Raw genomic sequence first — 26,968 nt, forward strand, 5'->3', positions numbered from 1 at the left:
GTGTTTTCTTAATTTCTCCAATACCGACAGAAGTACCGATAACGTCAGAGCTTATCGATACTCCGGTCTTTCATAATTTAGCCCCGAGACCGATTTAATACCGAGTTTCGGTACCCATCCCTATCAGTGCCTCACAGCCTCGTTTTCCTTCCTCTTAAAAATTAAATACGGCACTACCCTGACTAAGGACTAATCACATATACTATTTTTTTTACTGACAAAAGTTCAGTGTTTCAAACTCATAATTAAGCCTTTGTGTGGCTAGGAGTTGTTCATGTGCCTTTAACTCAAATCCAATCTTTCTGACATGACTTTTACACGCTATAATACCAGCCAGAGCTGTGTATGTGTGTGTCCTCTGCTGTCACATTTGTGGCTCTGGCTTTATAACTTTAAGTGCGTCTGGACATCAGGGACTGATATGAGACGAGACCAGCCACGAGAGCGTGTGTGTGTGAGATGATAAAGTAGGTCGCCGTATACATCAGAGGAGTCATGTGTGTGTGAGAGCAGAGGTGAGGGGCTGAAGCGGCTGCCGGGAGCAGCGAACGAGATCCTGAGAGACTCGCTGGTCTCCGTGGAGACGGGAAAAGCAGGCCGCCAGCGAGACAGAGAGCAACATTAAAAGACTTGCAGAGAAAGCCAATCAATAACACACGCACAGCAAAGCCGTGAAACAAACCTCACTCGCTTTTAATCGCAGAAATAGAGGGAAAATTGCAGGAAAATAAAACCGGCCTCCATCTGCAGACTATAAAAATGCTGCATCCATCAGTCTCTCTCTCTCTCTGTGTGTGTAATTGGACAGGTTCAGTCATCAAGACTCGCACAGCTCCTTAAAAGCACCTCAAAATGCCTTCACAAGCAACTATATAAATGTGATCAGGGGAGGCAATCTACATTGCATTGCTGTGATGCATTGTGTGTTTGCCAGGCTGTTGCTATGCGGTTCTGGGTGGTTGCTAGGTGGTCTCAAGTCTTTCAATGTGGATCTGTGGGATTTTTTTTTTCACTCAGTTTCTGGTCCTGCAGGTGAAAATGGTGTGTCTGATCACTTAGTAAAGCAATCCTCAACAATACACATGCTTTTATGAATCATTCATGTTGAGTTAAGTGCTGTAGTTCAATATTTATGCATCGCGTCCAAACAAGGTGTGATTTTATAAAGAGGCAAGGGACATTTATTCCATGTTAATCAAACCAAAAACTGTACTACCACTATAAATTATCATCAAAAATGGACTGAAAAACATTGAACATTAACAAATCCCTCATAATTCACAAGCAAAACCACAGAAAAGATCACAAAAGCCATTAGAAAACAAAGTATGCACACACTTCAGATGCAGTGCATTGCACCGAAATGCACCGACAAGCAAATGTCCAAAAATACAAAACGATGAGAAGAGAAAGCGAGAAAGCGCTGTTACTGGTGTATCTACACGATGGAAAATGTTTTGAAGAATATTTTTGATAACACTTGCTAAAAGGACCTGCCATGGGAGTTCAGTGTGAGAATGAGCCACAGTAACAAACACCCAGAGAAAGAGAGAGGAAGATCATGTGCTTGAGGTCCTGTCGCATTACATCAACAATCAGTGCCGTGACCTCACTGGAGAGGTCATGGACCTGCGACCCCACCGTCAGCACACCAGAGGAGCAGAGGTCAGAGGTCAGTTCTGGCTGTCGGTGGCGTGCGTTTGCTTGGCTGGAGAGAGTGAGATGACTGGAGGAGAGCGAGAGACAGAAAAGACTGCAGCCACCTGACAGAAGAGAACAACAGAATCCTGCTCAAGGACACACACACACGCTCGTGTTTTACGGACAGGATCGGACAGATGGAAGATCTGAAAAGGGCAGCATTCATTTACAGTCAGATATCAGAAAAGGTTATCCTACATCAACTCAGACAGCTGGACACACACACACACACGTGCACAAGGCGCTCAGGTGGTCCTGAGGAAAACAGCTGCCAAAGATGACATTTCAAGCTTTCGTTTTCCATATTCAAAACAGAAAACACTCTGAGTGAGTGTGTGTGTGTGTGTGTGAGAGCGAGAGCGAGATCGCGGCGGATTCATGACAACATCACACTCTTTGAAGGTCATTTGCTGAAGGGCGAAGCCACATACACAGACCTAAAAACTCACACACACAAACACACACACCTTGTTAAAGTCGACAGTGCTGTATATCGTATCAGATATAAATATGCAGTAAAACTGTAAAGGCCAGTCATAGAGGACAAAGAGCAGGTGGCACGTAACACGCACACACACCTGACACTAGCTTCTTGCTCATTTCTAATTCATGAGGGCCTTTTGCATACAGTCACCGAAAATATGACATCCGGGCGAATCTCATGAAACCCTTCAAGATCATGTGCAGGTCATATTTCACCCCAAAATATCAAGGAAAATACAGGAAACAATAATTTGCTGAAAGAAGAGACTCCTTTTAGGGCCATTAAGATTATTTGCACTGTGTAATAGTCCGGTATTGAAGTTTTTGCATTTTTTTTTGCTTTGGTGTTCTGACTTTTTGTTTTCTGTTTTCCAATTAATCAATTATCAATTAATATTGTACTGCATAAATGATATGCTTTATATCACAGAAATTCAATGTATTTATAAGTCAGGATGGCAGTTATTGCTAATTTTTATAAAAAAATTAAAGCAATGTATCAGTAAATAATTAATTGTAATAATTAATTTCTAAAATAATTAATACAAATAAATTATTGTAAAAAAGCATTAAATGTCCAACTAAATAATCAACAATAATCCACAAAATTTCTCTAAATATAAACGTTCTCCAAATATCAAGAAATAAACAAGAAGCCAGTGCTAAACTATTATTTCTGACCTATAATATTTTATAATAGTATATAAACGAAGCACGTTTTTTAAATATTACTATTTATTTGTGTTGTAATTTTAGTGCTTCAGCTGATTTTATTTCAGTTTAATTTCTTCAGTTTAAATCTAATATTTAATATAAAACAATAACAACATTTAAACAAAACCAACTAATAAGCAATAATAATCAATCAAATAAAAAATGATTAACAAAAATTACCTTAATATGGTAATGAGAAACAAAACTGAGAATGACAATTAAAAAAAGGAAAGATTAAGATTTTTTGGGGGCATTTTGAGAGGACAATGTACTTGACTGTAATGCGACAAATCTTAATGGTCCTAAATCTGGCTTAAGTTTGAACAGTTGTTGTTGTTGTTTTTCTTTTAGTTTTGGGGTGGATTGTGGACACATTTTCATGAGATTCACCCTCTCCTTCAGTAAACACACACACACACACACACACACACACACACCTGTCATCAAACTCAGCACTGGTCCTGATGTTGTGCTCTACACTGAGATGACACTCATCTCTTTCACATCCCTGTATTCTGTCATCCATGCTTGGCCCAGTGTCTCGGAATGAGTGTCTCAACGGACACACACACACACACACACTCACACACACACACACACACAGATGCGTAAGCACAGCGCGAGGGCCGTCTCTTACCTTTAGAGGCTGTGTTGAGTAAGACAGAGGAGAGAGAGAGACAGGTTTAATGTGTGATGGTGTGTGTGGTGTGTGTGAAGTGACTGGAGGATGGCTGATCTACTCACTCTTGGTCTGGGTGGAGAAGGTCAGGGTGAGTTTGGCAAACAGCTCATTGTTCTCAAAGCGGTCCTCTTTCGCCTTCACCCAGAAACTGCCTTCAGACAGATCCTCCGGGGCGATCTACAACATACAACACTCATCAGCACATTCATCCCTGTATATTAACATTCATCCACCTCTTTTATATATCAATCATTCAATCAACACTTGTTATCCAGCAATCCATGTCTCTATGCGTCCATCCAAATCATATATAACATTCACGTATTAATATAATTTTATTTTTTCTCCAAATGTTAAGAAATGGAGGACAAGAGACCTCATTAAGAATGATTTCTATACTATCATAGAATTCTAAAATAGTATAGGTAACATTTTAGAATTAGGAACAAATTCTCACCATTAACTAGCGGCTTATTAGCATTCATATTACTAGCATATTAGCTGTTTATTAGTACTGATAAAGCACATAATATCTTATGCTGCATGACCATATTTTATATCTCATCATCCTTCCACATGCCTAAACTTAACAACTACCTTACTAACTATTCATAAGCAGCAAATTAGGAGTTAATTGAAGAAAAAGTCAAATAGTAGTTAATAGTGAGAATTTGTCCCCAAACTACAGTGACCATAGTATATACTACTACTACTACTAATAATAACACACAAAATTATCTATTAGAGTATTTTGAATTCGCTGAAGTACCCATTTTTAAAGTTGTAATTTTATTTTGTAAAATAGTAATTTAGCCATTTTATGTGCTCTAGTCATTTTTCTGTTATCTGTTTTTTTGGATTTTTCTTAATTTGTTTTGTAAAATTTAAGTTTTTATTTTATTTTATTGTATCTATATCCGTCTGTTTGTCTGTCTATCCATCCGTCTGTCTGTCTGTCTATCCGTCTGTCTGTCTGTCTGTCTATCCATCCGTCTGTCTGTCTGTCTGTCTGTCTGTCTATCCATCCGTCTGTCTGTCTGTCTATCCATCTGTCTGTCTGTCTATCCGTCTGTCTGTCTGTCTATCCGTCTGTCTGTCTATCCATCTGTCTGTCTATCCATCTGTCTGTCTGTCTATCCATCTGTCTGTCTGTCTATCCATCTGTCTGTCTGTCTATCCGTCTGTCTGTCTGTCTATCCGTCTGTCTGTCTATCCATCCGTCTGTCTGTCTGTCTGTCTATCCATCTGTCTGTCTGTCTGTCTATCCATCCGTCTGTCTGTCTGTCTATCCATCTGTCTGTCTATCCATCTGTCTGTCTGTCTGTCTGTCCGTCTGTCTGTCTGTCTATCCATCTGTCTGTCTATCCATCTGTCTGTCTATCCATCCGTCTGTCTGTCTGTCTGTCTATCCATCCGTCTGTCTGTCTGTCTATCCATCTGTCTGTCTGTCTATCCATCCGTCTGTCTGTCTGTCTGTCTATCCATCTGTCTGTCTGTCTATCCATCTGTCTGTCTGTCTATCCGTCTGTCTGTCTATCCATCCGTCTGTCTATCCATCTGTCTGTCTGTCTATCCATCTATCCGTCTGTCTATCCATCTATCCGTCTGTCTGTCTGTCTATCCATCCGTCTGTCTGTCTGTCTATCCATCTGTCTGTCTGTCTATCCATCCGTCTGTCTGTCTGTCTGTCTATCCATCTGTCTGTCTGTCTAGCCGTCTATCCATCTGTCTGTCTGTCTGTCTATCCATCTGTCTGTCTGTCTGTTTATCCATCCATCCGTCTGTCTGTCTATCCATCTGTCTGTCTGTCTGTCTGTCTATCCATCCATCCGTCTGTCTGTCTGTCTATCCATCTGTCTGTCCATCCATCCATCCCTTTAATTTATTTTAATTTTCAGGTAGTTGCCAAGGCAGCATCTCTCATTTTCTTTAAACATTTCTAACCAAGCTGTTTTTTTTATTAAAATTTTATTTCAGCTTTATTTCAATAAACAAAATTTTTATTACCTTTAGTTGACAATAACAACACTGCAAGAGACACAATAAATCAAACACAAAATTCTTCATCAGCATGAGATCAAACCCCCACAAATGACCATGTACAACAGTTCTGGTTCTAAATCTGATTGGACGAGTCACATTTTCAGCTGTTGTAATTGGCTGATACACACAAACACCTGTGATGCACATAAGTTGAGCTCTATTTTAACACAGCATGTTGTTTCACAACCATAAACATCGTACACTTAAGTTAATGACACATGATGAAGGAACTACTTCGCATGATTATTATTGTTAATACATTTGTGCAGTGACACTGTGCCTAACATTATCCCGTCCAGTCGGCTTATTGCTTTAACGTGTCCCTGGTATCAGGACAATATCATTAAGCAGACGACGCTGATACGATCATATGGTTCAAATGTGTTTCTCCTTCATTTTATAGATGCTGCACTGACTAATGGACCGTAGTTTGTGATTCTGGAGTCCGGGGCTTTACTTCACCCCATTCGAGAAGATGAAACGCCACCGAGCACTTTCTCACAGTCTCAACTCATAACCTCATTTATACAGAAGAAAAACGCTGCAAGTCTTGGGAGTAAAATGAGTTTAACAGCAGCGAACAGGCTGTCAGGATATGAGCGCTACTCCTCTGACTAACCGCCTTCAGACACCAACCAAAGACAGAATGAGAAATTTAGAACACGGATTAGAGGAAGACAGAATATGATAATAGACAGAGAAGAAAAGAGGGTGAAACTCATTAAAACGGATCCCGATTTTACGCACAAAGGAGAGAAAGACGACACTGTCCCAATGCACGCTGGGACGGTCAGACAAAAAAAACTGCCTCTGTAATTCTCTCTTTCTCTGGCTGTTATTGCACATCGCACAAACCAAACGTCCATCGTTCTGCCTTTCATGGTCCTGTGGCTCTGTTATCTAATACAGCTAAGCCATATAGTGAAAAAAAAGTGTGTCAGTTTTTTAAATATAAATATATTTTGATTTATGCATGTAGGCTACTGTTCCAAAAGTTTTCAAAGGTTTTTGTGAAAGAAATTAATACTTTTATTCAACAAGGACGCATTAAATTAATCAAAAGCGACAGTAAATACATTTATAATGCTACAAAAGATTTCCATTTCATATAAATGTTTTTTTTTTCTTTTACTTTCTACTCAAAAAAATCCTGAAAAATAAATTGTATCACTATTTCTACAAAAAAAAAAAAATACGAAGCAGCAACTGTTTTCAACACTAATAATAATCAGACATATTTCTTGAGCTGCAAAACAGCATATTAGAACGATTTCTGAAGGATCAGTGACACTGAAAACTGGAGTAATGATAAATTACATTTTAAAATACATAATAGAAAAGTGATCAGTTAAAGCCTTGGTGAGCATAAGATATTTATTCAAAAATAAAATAATCTTTCCAACCCAAAACTTTTGAACAGTAGTGTATATTTGAAATGGACTAAAATGTGTTTTTCCCCAATCAGAACAATAATTATTTCAACCAACAGCCACTGCAGTCAATTAAATTCAAAATTATTAATGCATGAAGGAAAATGCAGTAAAAAACAAACAAAAAAAACACTTGGACTTAATGAAATATATTCATTTATATATACACATTCATATATCTATGAATAAGAGTTTTGAATGATTAATTGAAACTGATGAATCAATGATGGGAATCAATCACGGAGATTAATTAAATTAACTAATTATTGGCGTCTAAAGTTCAAAGCTGCTGTAAAAAAATATATTTGACGCTTTCATATTAATACAGCAGCAGGACAGATGTGTATAAATGAATCTTCATGAAAACTTAAATGTAATTGCAATATTTACAATGGCAGTTAATCGTATAGCCAGTGTTACTGCAATATCATTGAGATATTATTAGTTTGTACTTATTTCAAGATTGAATTTACTTTTATTTCACTTATTTGAACTTAAAATTATTTTTATTTGAATAAGAAATAAAACAATTTAAACATTAAGTGAAAAAATAAATATACAACTTAAGTTTGAAAATATTATATAATATTGAAAATATTGAAATATTTTATTTCAAGTAATCAAAATGTTTGTATATATAATAACCCTGCTTATAACACTGCCAAGCCAAAATCATACTGAAACTAAGCACTCAAGAACAATGCATTGCAACGACGAAGCATCTGTGAATGTTTAACATTCACACTCAGTCAGAGAGCGTCTTAAATGACTATAACTATGCAAGTGCAGTATCTCTCACTTCCATTTCCACTGAAATGTGAAAAGAAACATAAATCTGAGAGGAGAGGACGAGAATAAGATATATAAGGGGAAAGCGGAGGAGGCAAAGAGAGGTTAGGACACGGAGAACAGGTACAACCTCTAATGATACAGCAGCATCTAATTACCCAGAGAGAGAGAGAGAGAGAGAGAGAGAGAGAGAGAGAGAGAGAGAGAGAGAGAGAGAGAGAGAGAGAGAGAGAGAGAGAGAGAGAGAGAGAGAGAGTCAGGGGTGGCGTGAGATAACAAGACTAGTCTGAGAGGATGAGAGGAAAGCGAAAAAAAATGTTAATTTAAAATTACAAAAGAATGCTGTCCTTTCTACCAGCAATTTAATTATCTTTCAGAGACACAGTCAAAAGACACAGGCTTATTAAAAAGCTATTTCCCTGACATCCTCAAAGAGCTCTAACCACTGAGACTCTAAACACTCATGAATTCCACTGAAGCCATTAAAGAGTAGCTTTAGGCTAAAAGGAGACAGGACCGTTTTGATGTTTTTACTCTTGTGGAGGGCGAGGAAAAGGCAGAGAAGGAAAGAGAGAGATCAGAGGAGGAGAGGAGCGTGTTCATGATCAACAGCTCATCGTCACACGTGTCACTTCCACTCCAAGTGGGCGACATACGGTTGAAACTACAGCTATGCTGACACACACAAACAATCTTCTTTATCAGTATTTTTGTCTTGGTGTCCATAACTAAACCAGGATCAGTATACTTGAGAAGCATACGTAAGTCTTGCTTTTAGAGAATGCATAAGCGATTATATAGTATATATTGCGTTGCACTGAAAGATACATGAATTTTGTATTTTTATATACAAAAACAATAGATAAACAGTGCAGCAGAATGCAAAAACTGATCTCAATTGGGGTTTAAAATTGTTATGAAAGCAATCCAGCCAAATGTGAAATAATTAACCACTCTTAATTATGCATGATTTGCCTGTAATGTATTTCATAATGCTGTGTATTTCCACAAAAAAATCTTGTGCAATGCATCTATAATCAGTGTTATTTTAGTATCACTGATACACTATTATAGTTTTTGTTAATATTTGAGTTAGACTTCATTTTTCCATTTTGTGTTTTATTTTTAGGTCAAGTTTGACTGATTTTGTTGTGTATTAACAACAATGCTTTTTAAAACGTCTAAATAGTTTAGCTTAAACTAAATGAGTTGAGAAATGAGAACCGTTGCCTTGACAAGTAGCTAAAGTTTTTTTTTCTATTTTATTTCAATTAGTTAATGTTTAAGTTCAAGTAATATTTTTATGGTTTTAGTTTTAGTTAATACTATTCTCTGTAATGCATTTTTGTTATTAAAACCAGAAAGTCAAAAAGCTTTTTTTGTTTCACCTTTTTCCTCTAGAATCATTTTCTAAACAGACGTTAGACTAATAGGCATGCTGATGAGGCAAGTGTATTATTTTAAGTCTTTTTTTATTAAGTGTATTAAGTCTTATTTTCAGAGAATCTCTAATTAAGTTTATTTTTCTTACCCCCGTTGGCAAACCATTTTTCTTCTTGTTTTAAGTAAAAAATTGAATAATTTTAATTGAAATAAATACAACTTTGATAAATAAATAAATAAAAATATTAAATGGCTGAATTTAATATTTAGTTAGATTTGTGTTTAAAACAAACAATTCTTTGCCAATACCATTTATAATGTTAATAATATTATAATATTATACTTTAAGTGTGTGGCGCTAATGAGAACATGGCAAGTCTTATTTTCAGAGAATATTATTTTTATTTGTATTACCCCATTTGATTTTTTTCTTGTTTTAAGTAGAAATAAAAAAAATTAATTTACATTAAAATAAATGAAATCATTAACTTGTTAACTCTATATATTTAGGTTGGTATACGTTTAAAAGAATTGCCAAGTTTGAGCATTAAACAGCTGCAGCTAGTTCTCTAATGGTCGTTAGACTAATAGTGATGCTGATGAGGAAAATGTACTGGCATTTATAGGAAGTGCAGACGTGTGGGAACATACACACCTTGCTCCAGTTGGCTCTCTTCAGCTGCACCTCAGGTGTGTAGTCTTTCTTAGGCTGGAGGCCGAAGGGCAGCTGAGGAACAGGAGGTGCCCATCCACCAAATCCGCCTGGAGGGGGCGGAGGCATCCCAGGACCGCCCATCGGAGGAGGTGGAGGAGGCATACCGGGCATCCCAGGTGGAGGAGGCGGAGGCGGTGGCATACCAGGTGCTCCAGGTAAAGGCGGAGGAGGAGGTGGCATCCCAGGTGCACCCGGTAAAGGCGGAGGAGGAGGTGGCATCCCAGGTGCACCCGGTAAAGGCGGAGGAGGAGGTGGCATCCCAGGTGCACCCGGTAAAGGCGGAGGAGGTGGGGGTGGTGGCATACCAGGTGCTCCAGGTAACGGAGGTGGTGGAGGGGGCGGAGGCAGGCCAGGTGCTCTGGGCAGAGGTGGAGGCGGCGGCGGTAGGGGCATGACCGTCTGTCCTGGTGGAGGGAGGCAGGCTTCACCAGGACGAGGTGGAGGTGGCACCGGGGAAGCTGATTGGCTGGGAGGCGGAGCCACAGGCACATGTACAGTGATGACCTTTGCTTTGGCTTCTTTGAGATCTTTTGAGAGCTTCTCAATCTGAGAACCAGAAGAAACAAAGAGGTGCTGATGAACTTTGATTAAAAACAACACTTTGAAGCCCGTTATTGCCACAGAAGAAAGTAAGTGCAAATCACAATATAAACTCGCAATTCTGAAAAAAAGTCACAATTGCAAAATATAAACTCAGAATAGCAAGATGAAAAGAATTTTGACTATCACAATTCAGGTTTTTTTTTTTTTTTATTACATTTTACATTTCACAATTTTTTTCCCCACCAAAATATTTGCAAGTTTTTTACTAATTGTGACATTTTTCTCTCACAATTGCAAATTTATATCTTATGACTTTACAGAATCATATCTCACAATTAACTTTAAAAAAAACTCAGAATTAACAATCTTTTTTCCCCATAGTGGAACCAGGCTTCCCTATAATACAGCCCATACCCTTTTACTTTATAAAAAAAAAAAAAGATATTGCTCAATATTAAATCAATGGATTGGAGATTTATTTAGAAGATATATAAATATAATATATATACATTATAATAATATAATATATAATAAACAGAGCTGCAACTACCAATTATTTTAATAATTTTTGATCATTATATTTAAATTAGTTCCTCCAATAATAAAAAAAAATTGATAGTGATGTTATTTCCTGTATTTTTTTATTTGGTTAATTTTTTTGTGTTCCACCCTATTTCCATTAAATCATTTATTAGCATCAATTTAGCATGTTTTTATTTTTTGACAAAATAATATAAGTTAATCATCTCGATATAAACAAATCTTACACTAACAGTGAAAAGAGATTAAATCTATCAAATGCAAACAGTTTATTTTAATTAAAAAATAAAATACTTAATGGATAAACATTTCTTTAGAGGAATATATAATACAACAATACAAAACTTTACAATACATTGTATTAAATATATCAAATATTTTTATAATTCTTTTGATTATTTGTTAAATGATCAAATTGGATAAAGTCATGTTATTTTTGTTGCGTTCCAATATATAATTTTTAATCTGTAGTTTTGTTTATCTACAGTCTTGGATTATTTGACATATTTTGAGAAAATAGGGAACATAGGAGGCGCTTAAGAACATTAAAAACACTTTTTTGAGAAAATAAAGTAAAAGTCTATCTCTGTAGCGATTCTTACACTATAATTTGGTATTAGGGATTTGTTCAAATCTTAAATTCGGTGTGTAAATTAGGTTATCGATAAAATTGTGACAAATCATGAACACCATTGCATGGGAGGCATTGCTCACGATTTCAGCATAAAACATAAAAATCTAGTTAACTGATGGAGGGAGAGACAGACAGAAGAAGGTCAGGCCAGAGTTGGAAGCACATGAGGGAGTGTCTAAATTCATGCCTAATTAGCGGTATAATTTATTTACCCAGAACCTGGCAGAACTCATTAAAAATGACCAGCCTGCTAATGTCACATCAGAGAGAGAGAATCTGAAGTAGTTCACGGGGTTCTAGCTGAACTTCCTGATGCTTGTTTATCTGTAGGTGACGGGCTGGTTGAGCTCAGCAACTTCTCTCCGACTGTATGTGGATGGACAGATGGAGCGTCCAAACATCTAAACTTCTGCTGACAGCTGCGCTTCATCTCTTTCCGCTGTAATTATCTGTAGCGCCTCTGTTTTTGTTAGATAACCCGGCACAAACATCAGTTCCGTCCTTCCTGTTCTATTAATATCTCTCACATTTGTTTACTCTCTTCTCTGTTCATACTTCTCTCATAGAAACACAATCTGGTCGACTTTGCAGTTTATTCTGGTCAAGAACTGCCCACTTATTTATAGAGCAACAGAGAGTCTCGTCTAGGTGCGTTACTGGAAAATGTAACGCACCTTACTGAAGCAGTCTGGTACTTTAAAAACCTACGTATTTTGCCACACTGCAGCTTTCTTAATATATGGTGTCTTGTTTAACAGACACATTTAAGAAGAAAAATAACTTAAGATATTGATACGTTTTCTGATAAACTGACAAAAATGGAGTTTAAATCAATTAAAAACTTAAATTAACAATGTTTAAAAAATTAAATATAGAAAATAACATGACTTTAAATAATATATATATTTTTAAATTAAGACTTGATATATTAAGTCATTTTGTTAATTAAATGTATGGATTTGCTATGTTGTTCTTAAAAAAATAATAATTAAAAAAATATCTTTAAAAAATAATAATTTTAAACTACATATAAACTGTAGTAAATGTGGTGTCCTAGCTATAAAATGAAAACTTTAAATTGTACACAAAAAAAAAAAAAAAACTTTACAAAATCAGTCATTTTGGCTGTCAAAATAAAATAAAATAATGAATGAACAAACCCCTTTTTTACACACCTAATATTACATAGTAATTACAGAAAAATGGTTAAAGCTGTTTTTTTTTTTTTGTGCTATTGAAGCAATTGGAAACGAAAAAAATATAATTGTATATTTAAAATATTTGTAAAATATATTTGTTGTAACTTCGGTTTCTGCTTTTGGAATTCCCAGAAATGAGAAGAGTCCATTGTTTTTAACCAAATTTAAACAAACAGGAAGTCCTGCCCTAAACTCCCGCCATTGGTTGAGGCAAAGTTATGTTGGGCCTTTTAACCAAAGCTGGTAATTCAGAAATGGCACGTTTCTCCTCTAAATGACATCATTTCCTGTGGGTGTGATGCTACAGTCCTGTACCTTCTCTTTGAGCTGGCTGATTTCTGACTGCAGGCCCTGGTTCTCGTTCTCCTGGTCAGTCTTGTCTTTCCCCAGCTTCTCTTTCTCCGTGCTCAGATCCATAACCTTCTGCTCATAATCAGCCTCCATCTTCTTCAGCTCCACCTGCAGCTCATGACGGGCCGTCAACTCTGCGTCCAGCTGCACAAAACACAGCATCCATCATCAGACCAACATAAACCTGCATAAACCACCAGTATGTGTAGAAAGGTCACAAAACACACATGTACTGCAAATAAAAGTTAAGTGAAAACCTTTTGAATGGTTTGAGATCTGTAAATGTTTTATGCTTGTGAAAGAAGTCTCTTCTGCTCACCAAGACTACATTTGATTAAAACTACAGTAAAACAGTAATATTGTGAAATATTACAATTCAAAATAACAGTTTTATGTGTGAATGCATTGTAAAATGTAATTAATTCCTGTGATGTAAAGCTGAATTTTCAGCGTCATTACGCCAGTCTTCAGTGTTACATGATCCTTCAGAAATCAATCTAATATGCTAATTTGCTGCTTAAGGAACATTTTTTATGATTATCAATGTTGAAAACTTAATATTGAGCACTGAACATTGATTTTTGTTTTTATTTAAGTGGATTAAAGTTGAGTTTATGTTTTTTTTTTCATGTTACTGACACAAAGTTTTGAACATTAGTGCACTTAAAAAATAAATAATATGCTAAAAACATTTCAAACTGCAATATACTACAGCACATCACATGATCTTATTACACTGCATGTATTATTGTGTGTGTGTCATCCAGAAGCGCATCGCATGCAGAATCTCAAGCAGGGCAGTGTGTTTGTATACAGAGCATATTCTGGAAAAATAGTATGAATCTTCATTTGACCAAAGTGATATATTGTGTTATCAATAAACTCTCAGGTGACCCTCAGTTTATCACTATAAAGGTGGGTTGTTGTTGTTGTCATCAGAGCGGGCGACTCAGAGGACAGATTCAAGAACAAATCTGAGCCGAAATGGAGCCTCTGTGGATTTTAGTATTCACCTCACAAACTAATATCTGTCCTTCTGCCTCACACAGACAGACGTTGACAATTTCTGATGACATTGACGGCGGGTGTTTGCAAGCCAGACATGCAATTACGTGACAGCAGCGGAAATGGCAGGGTCACATGCGTGCACACACACACACACACTTTCTCCATGTGTAAGTAATGAGAGTCGTTTGCTGTCGCTCTTCTGACGACACACTGCTATTACTCTGAATTAGAAAGGGAAGGAGAGGAAGAGAGAAGAAGAGTAAACACTCGCCTGACAAGCACGATAGCACACACACACACACACACACACACACACACACACACACACACACAGTGCCCTCCAAACGTATTGGAACAGTAAAGACTAAATTGCTCTGTTGGCTGTGGAGTCAAGACATTTACAAATATGATTAAAAGATGAATGAGAGACAAAACTACAGAATGTCACATTTTATTATTAGCGGTTTCAACACATATATGTTTTACCAAATAAAAAGAACAGCACTTTTAGAGTTCATCCCACTCATTGATGTGAGCATAAGTATTGGGACAGTTGAACATAAGGCAGATATAAAACATTAAAAGCTATTATTTAGTTGCAGATCCCTTGCACACAAGGGATGGCCTGTTCCAGAGGCAGCCATGCATGCCCATGCTATGACATCACCTCCACCATGCTTTACAGATGAGGCTGTATTCTTGGGATCATTGCAGCTCCCTTTTTTTCTCCACATTTTTGCTTCCCATCACTTAGATAAAGGTTCATCGTTGTCTCATCGGTCCATAAACTGATTTCCAAAACTCTTCTGGCTCACCTTTGTGCTTTTTTGCAAACTCTAATCTTGCCTTTCTATTTTTGGTGCTGGTCAGAGGTTTGCATCTTGCTGTGTAGCATCTGTAATTCTGTGTCAAAGTCTCCTGAGGACAGTAGATTGTCAGAGCATCACCCCAGCTTTCTGGAAGTTGTTGGTGATTTTACAGACACGTCTTTTAGGATTCATTTTCACAGCTTTATGATTTGTCTGTCATCAACTACTGTTGTTTTCTCAGCCGATCAGGTCATTGTTGGTTGCTGGTGTCGCTGGTGGTTTCCAAACTCTTGATTTCTCCATGCCCTTTGTTTTTGCTAGAGCTCTAACTGTCTTCCTCTTCTCTTTTAGCATCCAAATTGCTTGCTTTTCTCTCAAAGTCAGCTCCCTCATCTTCATCCTGGTTTGTGTGTGTCATCATCGAATGCAAGATTCAGAATACAGAAGTAATGGAAATAACTGATATGACACATTCCCTGCTTTTAATATCTGAAGAATTAAAGCAACAGGACACAGCCGATCACTTAGAAAGACCTGTGAGGCAACTGTTCCAATACTTATGCTCACATCAGATAGAGGGATGAAACTCTAAAAGTGCTGAACTTCTTAGCTGGTAAAACATCTATGTGTTGAAATGGCTAATAATAAAATTTGCCATTCTGTAGTTTTGTCTCATATTCATCTTTTAATCATATTTGTAAATGTCTTGTCTTGAGCAATTTAGTCTTTACTGCTCCAATACTTTTGGAGGGCACTATATATATATATATATATATATATATATATATATATATATATATATATATATATATATATATATATATATATATATATATACACACACAATTGCAGAATTTGCTGCATTGTATTTAACTAATGGTTTTCATTCAAAAAAGTTTAATCTATATTAATATAATATTTATATAATTTATATATAAAAGTTATATAACATTGGTCAATTGTAATTCAGCAAGAAAACATTGTATTACAGCAATGAGAATCAATAAGAATCATTACTAAGTTGCAAACAATAAAATTAAAATAAAACATGATGAAATATAGTAATGAGAATTTTAAAGTTAAATGTGTTTGTCATGAAATCTAAATATCATGGTCATTAATGTCATCCATCATGGTAGAATTTGTTGCACAGCATATTTCATTTGTGGTGATAATTCAAAATTAGGGATGCACAATATTATCAGACCGATATCGGAATCGGAACGAAAATGGCTTTAAATGTACATATCAGCATGGGCCTGATATGAAAACATTATGCCGATAGATCTTGCCGATAAGAGGAATGGGTTAACTCACATGTGCTCAGGGTGTGCTAGTGATTAGATCACATCAGCAGTGTGGCTCATTCTTGAAGCAAAGTTTTGCCAGAATGGTGATTAGATTCACTGTTTTGGATCGATGCATTTAAACTGAGAATGCACATACAGAATGACGCGTTAGGTGTATGATAGAATAAACAGTAATAGCATGTGCAGCAGCAGCCTCCCCCGGGTCCTAATGTCCCTGCAGTAAGGTCTTAATTATGTAAGGGCGCTGTTGACCTACTTTTAATAAAATGAAAGTAAAATACACAAATAACATTTAGACTGTGTTTCTGATTAAATAAAGCAGTAATTGATGTCATAAAAATCATGAGTATGTTTTCATTTAAAGAAACTATAGCTTAACTATAGCTATAGCTTTTTATGAATAAAAATAAATAAATCACAAACATGACACTTGTAAATTAAATAATTTGATATATACTGATTTATTAATTAATGTGCAATATGTTATATTTTTTAAACAAATTATGAGCTCTAAAAGATTTTCAGATGTTAAATCTTAAAATAAAATGTTAAGGTTACTACTGCATCTTTCTGAAAAAAAAAATGCAGCGACTGATATATAGTTTATTTATAGTTATTTTCAAAGCTTCAATGTACTGTCATTATAAAAGAACTTCATTATTGTTTATTTAATTCTAACATAAGTTCTAGTTAAAAACTAACCTAAAATAAAAATAATTTGCTTATAATTTCCATACAGGAGAGACTTGGTGTTGTTTCCAAACAAAAGGAAATATATCGGTATCGGAATCGGCTATCGGCCAAAAAGAGTTGAAAAAAATTATCCAATTTTAAAAATCCAATATCGTGCATCCCTATTCAAAATTAATCAAAAACGTAATAAATGACAAAATAATCCACTTTTAAATTCCAATACAGTAGTAAAACACTGCATTACAATAATGAGAAATGTAATTTAAATCATTAGTGCAAGGCACAAAAAAAGAAAGTAAAACATCAGGATGCATCATGGTAATGAGAATGAGGGTTAATTTTGCTTAACTCATAAAAATAATGTCACAACGAAAAAAAAGTATAAGCTGTATTCTCTTTACTTTTTTGATTTGGAAGTGAAATATGACCCAGATAAGTTTTTTTGAGAAACGCACAATATGCATACATACACAACAGTACATGCATTCAGCTAAAGGCACACAAACACGCACACACACACGCACACAGGGTAATTGTAGACTGTGTTTGGTGAGTTTGGAGGGAAGATGTCAGGAAGAGACAGGAAATCTCCATTCTGCTCATCTCACCTCCCAAATTACACATCTGTCAACTGACAGGCGCGCTGAGACAGCGGGGGGCGTCTGGGAGCAGCGGCTGCATGTGTGTGTGTGTTTGCCGCGGTAGATCTGTTGATGTTGATCGATATTGGAGGGCCATTCGATGTATTTCAGCAGACAATGATTTAGTTTAAATATGTGTGTCATTCTTCCAGGCTCAAGCGTGTGTTTGTCCGAGTCAATACCTTCTTTTCCAGCTCCGTGGCCTTAGCTTCACTGATTTCCACTTTGGTCTGATCAACCATGTTATCTAGAGAGAAAGAGAGACAGGCAGCAAGTGAATAGACGGTTTTAGAGGTGTGTGTGTGTGTGTGTGTGTGTGTGTGTATAGAGTGCCCTTCACTGCGACGAGTCTCTTTTCCTCCTGTGATTCGTGCTCTGATTATTGAACGATCTAATTAAAATCTGCTGCTCGCTCCATCCCATCTCAAACTCACGCTAAAATAAGAAACCCAAAAGCATCTTTGAAATCACCACACAAAGGGCAGCATACATTTATACATCTAAAGCTCCTGGAAAACTCTTCTGTGTCTGTTCTCAAACCCTAAAGTCTCTCTGAACTCCAGATCAATATCACTCGCATGTGTGGCGTTCCAAACCAAAAAGAGTCTCAGGAAAGTGAACAAAGCTAAGTTTAACCGGTGAGTCAGCAAGAGAGTCAGAGATGATGTCAGCAGCCAATGGGAGGGGTTTCTGGTGAGATATGATAATGAGATCACAGGTGGCAGAGAGAATGGAAGTACAATAGGAAATACGTAAGCAAAATTTGAAATACAAAAGGAAAATGCACAAGGAAGTTTGCAAGGAAGGAAATTTGAAAGAATGTACAGAAGTAGATAGTAAAGCATGCATGGAAGTTCATATGGAATTAAGGAGGAATGACAGGAAGGATGGACGTGTGGAATGATGTTTGAAAGGAAGTTCAGAAGGAAGTATGAAAGGAAGTTCTGAAGTATAGAGTTTTGCATGCATGGAAGTTCAAAGGGAACTATGCAAGTATAACAGGAGGGATGGAAGTGTAAAATTATATTTGAAAGGAAGTTCAGAAAAAAGTACAAAATGAAGTATGAAAAGAAGTATGGAAAGAAGTCCTGAAGTACAGTATGGTATAGCAAGTATGCATGGAAGTTCAAAGGGAAGTACGGAAGCAAGACAAAGAATGGAAGTATGGGACGATGTTTGAAAGGAAGTTCACATGGAAGTTTGGATGGATGTTTATAAGGAAAGATGAAAGAAAAGAGGGAAGTTTGGAAATACTGAAGGAAACCAAGTTCATACAGAAGAACATAAGGTGTGGAGAAAAATTTGGAAGAAGAGGGAAGTATGGAAAGATGTTTAGAAGGGATGTTTAGAAGCACAGAGTTTGAAAGGAAAGATGGAAAGTAGTTTGAAAGAGTTAAAGAGGAGCAATGGAAATACTGAAGTAGGATATAAGGAAGTACAGAAGGAAGTTTGAAAAAAGTCAGAAGTACAGATGAAAGGATGCATGGAAGCTCACAGCGATGCACAGAATTACAACAGGTGGGATGAAAGTATGGAAGGAAAGATGGATGGTTTGAAAGGAAGAATGAAAGTTAAATAAGAGTAATGGGAATATGGGAGTAGGATGGAAGGAAGTTTATAAGGAAAGATGAATGGAAGGAAGTTTGTACAGAAGGAAGTACAACATGGAAGTATGGAAGGAAGTTTAGAATGAAATCTGAAGGAATAATGGAAGTAGGTAGGTTGGAAGGAAGTTCAAAAGGATCGAAGAAAGTATGGATGTTTGTATGGAAAGTCTGAAAGGAAGGATAGAAGGATGTTTGAAAGGAAGTACAGAGCAAAGTATGCATGGAAGTTTATAAGTATGGAAGTAAGACATGAAAAGTATGAAAAGAAAATTCACAAGGAAGCTCAAAAGGAAAGATGAAAAGGGGAAGGAAGTTTCTCAATTTTGAAGATAGTATGGAAAGAAGAATGTAGTTTAGTTAAAGCACAGAGGGAAGTAGAAAATGAAAACTACATTCGGAAGTACAGAAGGAGGCAGGAAATGTTCAAAATCTTTAAAATAGCTTAGAATCAGCATAAATCTGTTCATAAATTACATTTATTCAATTGAAAGAGTGAACATGGTTAAAATATGTCTATTAGTACTAATACAGAAACCTGACAAATATGCATCACATTAGGTTTATTAGTTTATGCTAAAATAGTGTTATCCAAACGGATGGACATTTTTTAAATTTAAATACACAAATCTTAGGCCTCAATATTTTTTGAGTGAACCTGGAGAAGCTTCAGCCCAAACATCAGACCCACACAGCTACTGTGAGCCACACCACAGGCTGTCTCCGACAAATACTACACACTAATGACAAAATGAGCTTATTTTTATTAAATCCTATGTGAGTGCTCTCAATGTCACGCCCGATTATTCTGGACGAGATTTGAGATGTTCTGATACTTGTGCGTGTTTCTGAATGCTGCCACCCTGTGGCCAAATGTGGCATTACAGTGACTTGTGTTTGTCTCTTACCTATCATATGGCCCACATCCAGATCAAACTTCCTGCATTTGAAGTCTGGATCACAGCCGCTCCTGTGCAGAACGATCTGAGCCGTACACTCATCGATGAGTTTATAGTACTGAGGCCTGAGAGACAAACAGAGACAGAGCGAGACATCAATCTGTGTTTGACTAGCATCAGGAAGGAGATTCTGAAGCTGGGAAGGAAGCCAAACAGAGATATTGAGCAGTGAGTTCATAAAATAAAATAAGAGATTTTCATCACACTGTTGGGCACAAGGTCGCACACACCAGCCATCCATGATGACCTCCAGTGACATTTCAAAATGAGATACTGTAGACAATCTTCTCCATTAAAAATGCTGTCTAGGCAGGCAGCTCACTAGTTTTGAAACACAGCCCATATGGGATTGTGTGTAGTGAGATAAGATTTAAAGGGATAGTTCACCCAAAAATGAAAACTCTGTCATTCATTACTCACCCTCATGACGTTCCAAACCTATAAGACCTTCGTTCATCTTCGGAGCACAAATTAAGATATTTTTGATGAATTCAGAGAGCTATCTGACCCTCCATAGACAGAAAGGATTCTAACATGATCAAGCTAAAGACATTGCATTTTAAATGCATTAAATCAAGTAGCTTAGAATCAACACAACACAAAACAATTACATTTATTCAGTTGATAAGGCTTATTATAGGGAACTAAAAGTAGAACCATAAAAAAAAAAAAGTTACTTGACATGATTGAAAGTCAAATATAAACACGTATTTTATATGTCAGTTAGTTTCTGAGGCAACATCTCGTTTTCTTTTAGTTTGACTTGTAGTAAAATACAGTAAAACTATACAGACATACATACAAACACCAAAAACTACTAAAAATGACAAACTTTAAAATGAAAATGAAACTAGCAATATTTAATTAGTTCAAATGTATGCGATTGAAACCAATCAGTTTACTGATGATAAATATATAAACCTGGTTACTGTGTATTTAAAACCCATTTAGTTTATGAGTGCCATTACAAAAATCAGACCCGGCGCATCACATTAAGTTTATTAGTTTATGTATGTTAAAATTCTGTGTAATCCAAATGGATGGAAATCTTAAATTCAGTGTGTTTTTGAGTGTGTGTGAGAGAGATTGAAAACACCTTTGTGTTTGTGTGTGTGACGGTTTGATATTTGAGAGGTTTTCCAGGCAGTCCATTTGTGAGAAATCTGCCATCTTGACCTGGTGTGAAACGAACGACACATTCTTCATTTTCCACCAAGCTGTTTCTTTTTCCCTTTATTTGCCCTCTTTTCTCTCCCTCCCTTTCCATCAAACTCCCGGTTTCTTCAGTGGAGCGAGAGAGACCCCTAGTGTCCGCGTGAAAGCGCAGCCGCTCGATTGAGTTTAACCAGGGGCTTTTGGAGAAATCAGAATAATCCTAATTAATTCTCTCTCGTCAGTGATTAAAGTGGTGAAATGAGAGTTTGTTTGTGGGCAGACAGGCCGCTCGGGGATTTGAGCTGCGGTTATATTTGGAGGATAATTATATGGAGGCGTCGTCACTTTCTGCCGTGTGTCAGCACATTAATCGCTGAAGAGAAACTCGCATGAAACGATTCTGCTGATGGCAGCAGAGCAAGACCTGCAAACCGCTCCATCTCGCACTTCTGTTGCTCTGCTGCTTTCTCAAAACTCTCTGCTCTCGCTCATTTACCTCTTTACGAGACTTTCACAACATTTATTTCACTTCTCTGCTCATAATCTGCAATTAAATGGTTAGCTCAGCTAAAATTTTACCATTAATTAATCATTGCATGTTCTCCATGAGGTCTCGTACTCCAAAAAAGGATCTAAGAGTGACTCGTGCTCTATATTTCATACAACAGTTGATAATCAAATCTCATTAATTCTGCAACATTCAAACTTGGCACAAATAGTCAAGCTTGTGAATAACTTCCATTTGGGTCTGTTTCTCACTCAAAACTATAGTCAAACAGGCTTCTGTTATGATGCTTCATGCTTCAAGCTTAGAATATAACCAAGTACTCTGTTTCTGCGGTGTGCAGTATTCATAGTGCACAATGTGAATTTTCAGTATTCATGAAAAACCCAAGCAATCTATAACAAATATTTGATCAAATTAGTCATGATTTTTAACATCATCTTTACTCATTATTTGATCAGGGATCTTCAGAGCTGCATAATTCTGGATTTTTCTAAATTTATTATGATTATTATTTAGTGCAGGGCAATGATTAATCGCGATTAATCGCATCCAAAATAAAAGTTGTTGTGAACATAATGTGCGTGTGTGTACTGTGTATATTTATTATGTATAAATAAAAGACACACACACAGTATACATTTAGAAAATATTTAAATGTATATATTTATATTCATATAATTAATTTTACATATAAATAAAATTAATATATAAAAATTTTTCTTAAATATATACATGCATGTGTGTATTTATATATACATAAATATACACAGTACACATTATGTACATTACTTTTTTATTTTGGATGTCATTAATCGTTGCCCAGCTCTATTATTATTATTATTACTACTATTTTTGTTTTTTAATAGAGATTATGATTGCCCTCTCAATAGACTACTAAAAATGTTATTTACTAGAGGTTCTGATAAAATGTTAATTGCTGCAGTCTATTTAAAACATCTATTTTTATGAATTGTTTATTAATCACAATTGAAATGAATGATACAATGACTCACTCGTTACTGGCTAAATCAGTGTTTTTGAATGAATCTTCTGAATGATTCAATAACGTTATTATTTATTTATTTATTTTTAAGTAATTTGTCTCCACCTACTGGCCTAACAATGTAATGATACAATATGTATTTTAAGCATTAAGTTACTTCCATAAGGTGTTTAACAAAAGTTTAATAGTCGTAGCTGAATTGTCGTCATTTAGGAATAAGATTGCATAAGTGTTCAAATCAAGATCACAATACTAACAATTATTTGTGCAGCTCTACTTGAAGTTAGATTAAAAATGCAAGCTATTTTATTCATGAATTACACTTGCAGTGTAGTGAAAACATATGACAGTACTATTAGAAAATTTGTTTCATACTGCATACTATTCCACATACTTAAAAAAAAAAAAAAAAAGGATACAGTATATACTGTGCAGTACACTAGCATTCCATTCCAAACCTCTCTCTCTCACACACACACAGTCTCAGGACAGAAACAGGCTCTCCAATTTCCTGCCTGTCGGATCATATTGAGCAGACAAGGAACAAGCAACAAGTCTGACATCCTGAAAGCGTTTACAAAATATCACACACACACACACACTCTCTTTCTCCATCTACCCATGTCTTTTCACACTCCCTCCAGCTCTTCTCTGTTGTGTGTGTATGAAAGGCTGTTTTAAGAGAGAATAAGAGTGTGTGGGTGCAGGAAACAGAATTGAAAGAAATACATGTTCTCCTCTGCCAAGAAAACCTTTAAATGCACTGACATATGTGTGTGTGTGTGTGTGTGTACAGGCTTGTGTGTGTCTGCTAGTTAATAGAAGCGGGGGTGTCATACAGTGGCTGGGTTCTTATTTAGAGCTGGTCGCCGACGGCAACCACATCCGTCTCCTGCTGCCCATCAATCAAACGTCTCCTCGTCTCAGATTGCATCCATCTCTCCTGTTTCCCTCCTTTATCCATAAACTCAAAACTCACTCATGAGAATAACTACGATCTTGTCTCTTAAAGGGACAGTTCAGCCAAAAATCATCATTCTGCCTCTATTTAGTCACCCTCATTTTGTTCCAAACCTGTAAGACTTTTTTCTTTTGTGTTACATGAAAGGAAAATTGAAAAGACTGTGCTGGTTGCTCTTTTTCATGCTGTTATACTGAATAGAGACTGAGGTGAAAGCATCAGAACAGCAGTCCATATGACTCACGCAGTGAAATAGAACAAAATATAGGTTATAATTACTGAAAATCTGTACCTCCAGTGAGATGTGATTGGACTGATCTCGTTTTCACTAACTCAGTGATCTAATTCACAACCAAATAAAGCAGAATTGTGAACCAAATCAACATTCAATGTAAAGATTCAAAATTTTTTACAAATTGGACATCAGTACTAATGAAAGAACAGAATTTTTCTTTGATTAACAGCTTAATGTTAGTCAGTTCCTCACAGAAAGCTATCGTATGAATTCAGAAGATGTGTAATATAGAACCAGGGTTGTACAAAATATTTTAATAATGCTTTTGCATACTTTTTTGAGGCTTGAAAGTTTTCCGTTCATTGTAATTGCTTAAGAAACAAGTCTTTTTCTTCTTTTATGTTCCAGAGAAGTCAGTCGTACAGGTTTGGAGTAACACAAGGGGAGCAGATCCAATAATGTCTGTACAGACAGGACGCCAAAATCATTCCTCTTCTCTAACCACAGCGACAGTTAACCTAAATAAAGACATTAGCTCTGTTCCGCAACCTAGAGACCCGCCTACAGCAAGTCAAGTCATTGCTGGCCACTTAAAGGCTGCTGGAATCAGTAAAGAGTTGAATTACACAACCTTCCAAGATGCCTTGCTTTGATTAAATTCATCCCTCAGAGGAAGACAATCCCTGAGAACAGCAAAATGATCATCTAATAGAGAGAAAAGCGTTCATTATATTCCTTTAATTTATTATGTTGCCTATGTAGACAGATAGGGAGCACACTGGACTTTTGTATTGCATCTGACCCCTGTACGTTCTGTCTGGTTGCGCTTTTTCTTATTCAATTCAGGTTTTTTCTTTCCTTCCTTCACCTGTCCAAAGTTTTGACAGGTGTTTTTCTTGCTCTGCAAGTACACAATAACATCACTTTCTGCCATTTTTCATAAGCTGAGAGCAGTTGACAGCTGTAACATCAGTGATTGACAGTCAAATAACCTCTGAAGCTCACGCTTGTATATGTATGTCAAGTTGTCAGCCACAGTTTCATCAATATAGCACACATCAGCTGGCTCAAAATTCAATTGTGACTTGTGAAGTTTTCCGACAGGGTTAAAGGTCACTGTAGGGTGAAGGGGAGCGCTCGTACCTGGCCATGTAGTCGTTTCGCACCAGCAGCAGGTGCTGCATCAGGGACAGGAAGAAAGGTTCAGCTTTAGAGTCCTTCACTGTGTTCATCAAGATCTGGAAGACTTCAGTCATATCAGTGACAACACAGTTAAAGAACAACATCTTTCCAGAACTGAAAACATATCTGTTCAGTCTTCTTATTACTGGTAACTAAAACTAAACCCATTTAAGAAAAAAAAAATCCTAATAGACAATGCTAAAATAAAATATTTGATGAAAAATATTAATCTAAATGAAAATTAGAAACGTTTCCTGGGGTAAGTCTCAGTAAGCCTCAATTACTAAAATCATTTGACAATCTATAACTCAATTAAAAGTAAATGAAAATCATTTAGAAATATTTTTAAAACAAATCATATGAAATTAATTATAAAACATAACTCTAAAATAACACCAGTGAATATTACATGAATATTATATTTCATTTAGCCTTACTGTGATAAGACTATAAAATTATGCAACTTTCAAATAAATATTTTGAATAAACAGTAGGCTACTTTTTTTTTTCTTGCTGTTCATCTTTTGCAAACGACAAAAACACAAGATCCAGCCTAGACTTTCTGATGCCACCTGGTGGACAAAACCTAAAACATTTTCAAAAAGGCTATTTATTCAGCATCTCAGTATATTTTGTATTTATAGCCCACTTTCTAATGTTAATTGAGGCTTCTTGCACAAAACAGTCATAATTTAGATTTTAATTTCTTCGCTGACAATAAAACTAAGACTGTTTTGTTTATTTTACTTTGCTACTGTGCCTTAATGTAAATGACCTCTGTTATGAAATGTCTTCAAATGGGAAAAGAACATGTTTTTTTAAAGAGTAAGGCAAAACGATTTTGTGATATGACCCTTTATAGCAGGGTTCCTCAAATCTTTTCCTGGAGGGCCAATCTGTTGCAGAGTTTAGCTCCAACCCTGATCAAACTCACCTACCTGTGATTTTCTAATGATCTTGAAGACTCTGATTAGCAGCTGAGGTGTGTTTGATTAGGGTTACAGCTAAACTCTGCAGGAGTGGGCCAGATCTGAGGATCCCTGCTCTATAGTGTGTAATAAAATACTGAATGAGCCTCGGCTTGTAATAATGATTCTGCACTTTTGAGACACCTGGTGGCCAGTCTCTAAACTACACACAGATCCAATACAAATATTAAATCTATAACGTAAATAATACATCTACTGAATCCAAAGCTCTTCAAAAGTGTCTTAGACAGATTCAAGTCAGCAGTAAAGGATATTCCATCTCAAGACGGACGTCGTCCAACCGAGAGCGAAGATCTTCAGAGTCTTCATCAGCTTGTTCTTCAAACACCTGCAACTGAACCTTGAGCTCCTCATTCTCTAGCGACCTCACCTCCTACACACACACACACACAGAATCTAAATGAAACTGAAATTAATTGTGCCATTATATATATTAGTAATGAGTTAGTCAGTAACAAGTTGTGATGAACTTCAACAGGAAAAAAATAAAGATTGTTGCTCATGTTGTATTGCATAAGATTATTTCAGTATGATTGTGATACTAATATAGTTTTTATTAGTATTTTTAATTTTTATATTTTTCTGTTTTCATTTTAATGTCAATGTTTTAGTAACTTTAATTTTTAAGTTTATATAGTTCATTTTTAGTTATTTTAGTACAAGATAAACCAAATTAAAATGAGAAATATTGCATTGGAAACTAG

The 26,968-nt window shown here is 36.2% G+C and overlaps 1 protein-coding gene across 1 annotated transcript in view; it reads right to left on the reverse strand.

The window, feature by feature from the left end:
- LOC306883674 (protein diaphanous homolog 1-like) overlaps positions 1–26,968 on the reverse strand; it is a 111,183-nt gene that overhangs the window by 51,867 nt on the left and 32,348 nt on the right. The window contains exons 11-17 of the mRNA XM_079439053.1: positions 26,519–26,637; positions 25,237–25,353; positions 20,181–20,296; positions 17,851–17,915; positions 13,172–13,351; positions 9,881–10,486; positions 3,643–3,757 (exon numbers count right to left, since the gene is read on the reverse strand). Coding sequence (XP_079295179.1) covers positions 3,643–3,757; positions 9,881–10,486; positions 13,172–13,351; positions 17,851–17,915; positions 20,181–20,296; positions 25,237–25,353; positions 26,519–26,637 — 1,318 coding nt within the window. The remainder of the gene's footprint in view (positions 1–3,642; positions 3,758–9,880; positions 10,487–13,171; positions 13,352–17,850; positions 17,916–20,180; positions 20,297–25,236; positions 25,354–26,518; positions 26,638–26,968) is intronic.

Source organism: Barbus barbus, assembly GCF_936440315.1.
Source record: "Barbus barbus genome assembly, chromosome: 17".
Classification (NCBI taxonomy): domain Eukaryota; kingdom Metazoa; phylum Chordata; class Actinopteri; order Cypriniformes; family Cyprinidae; genus Barbus; species Barbus barbus.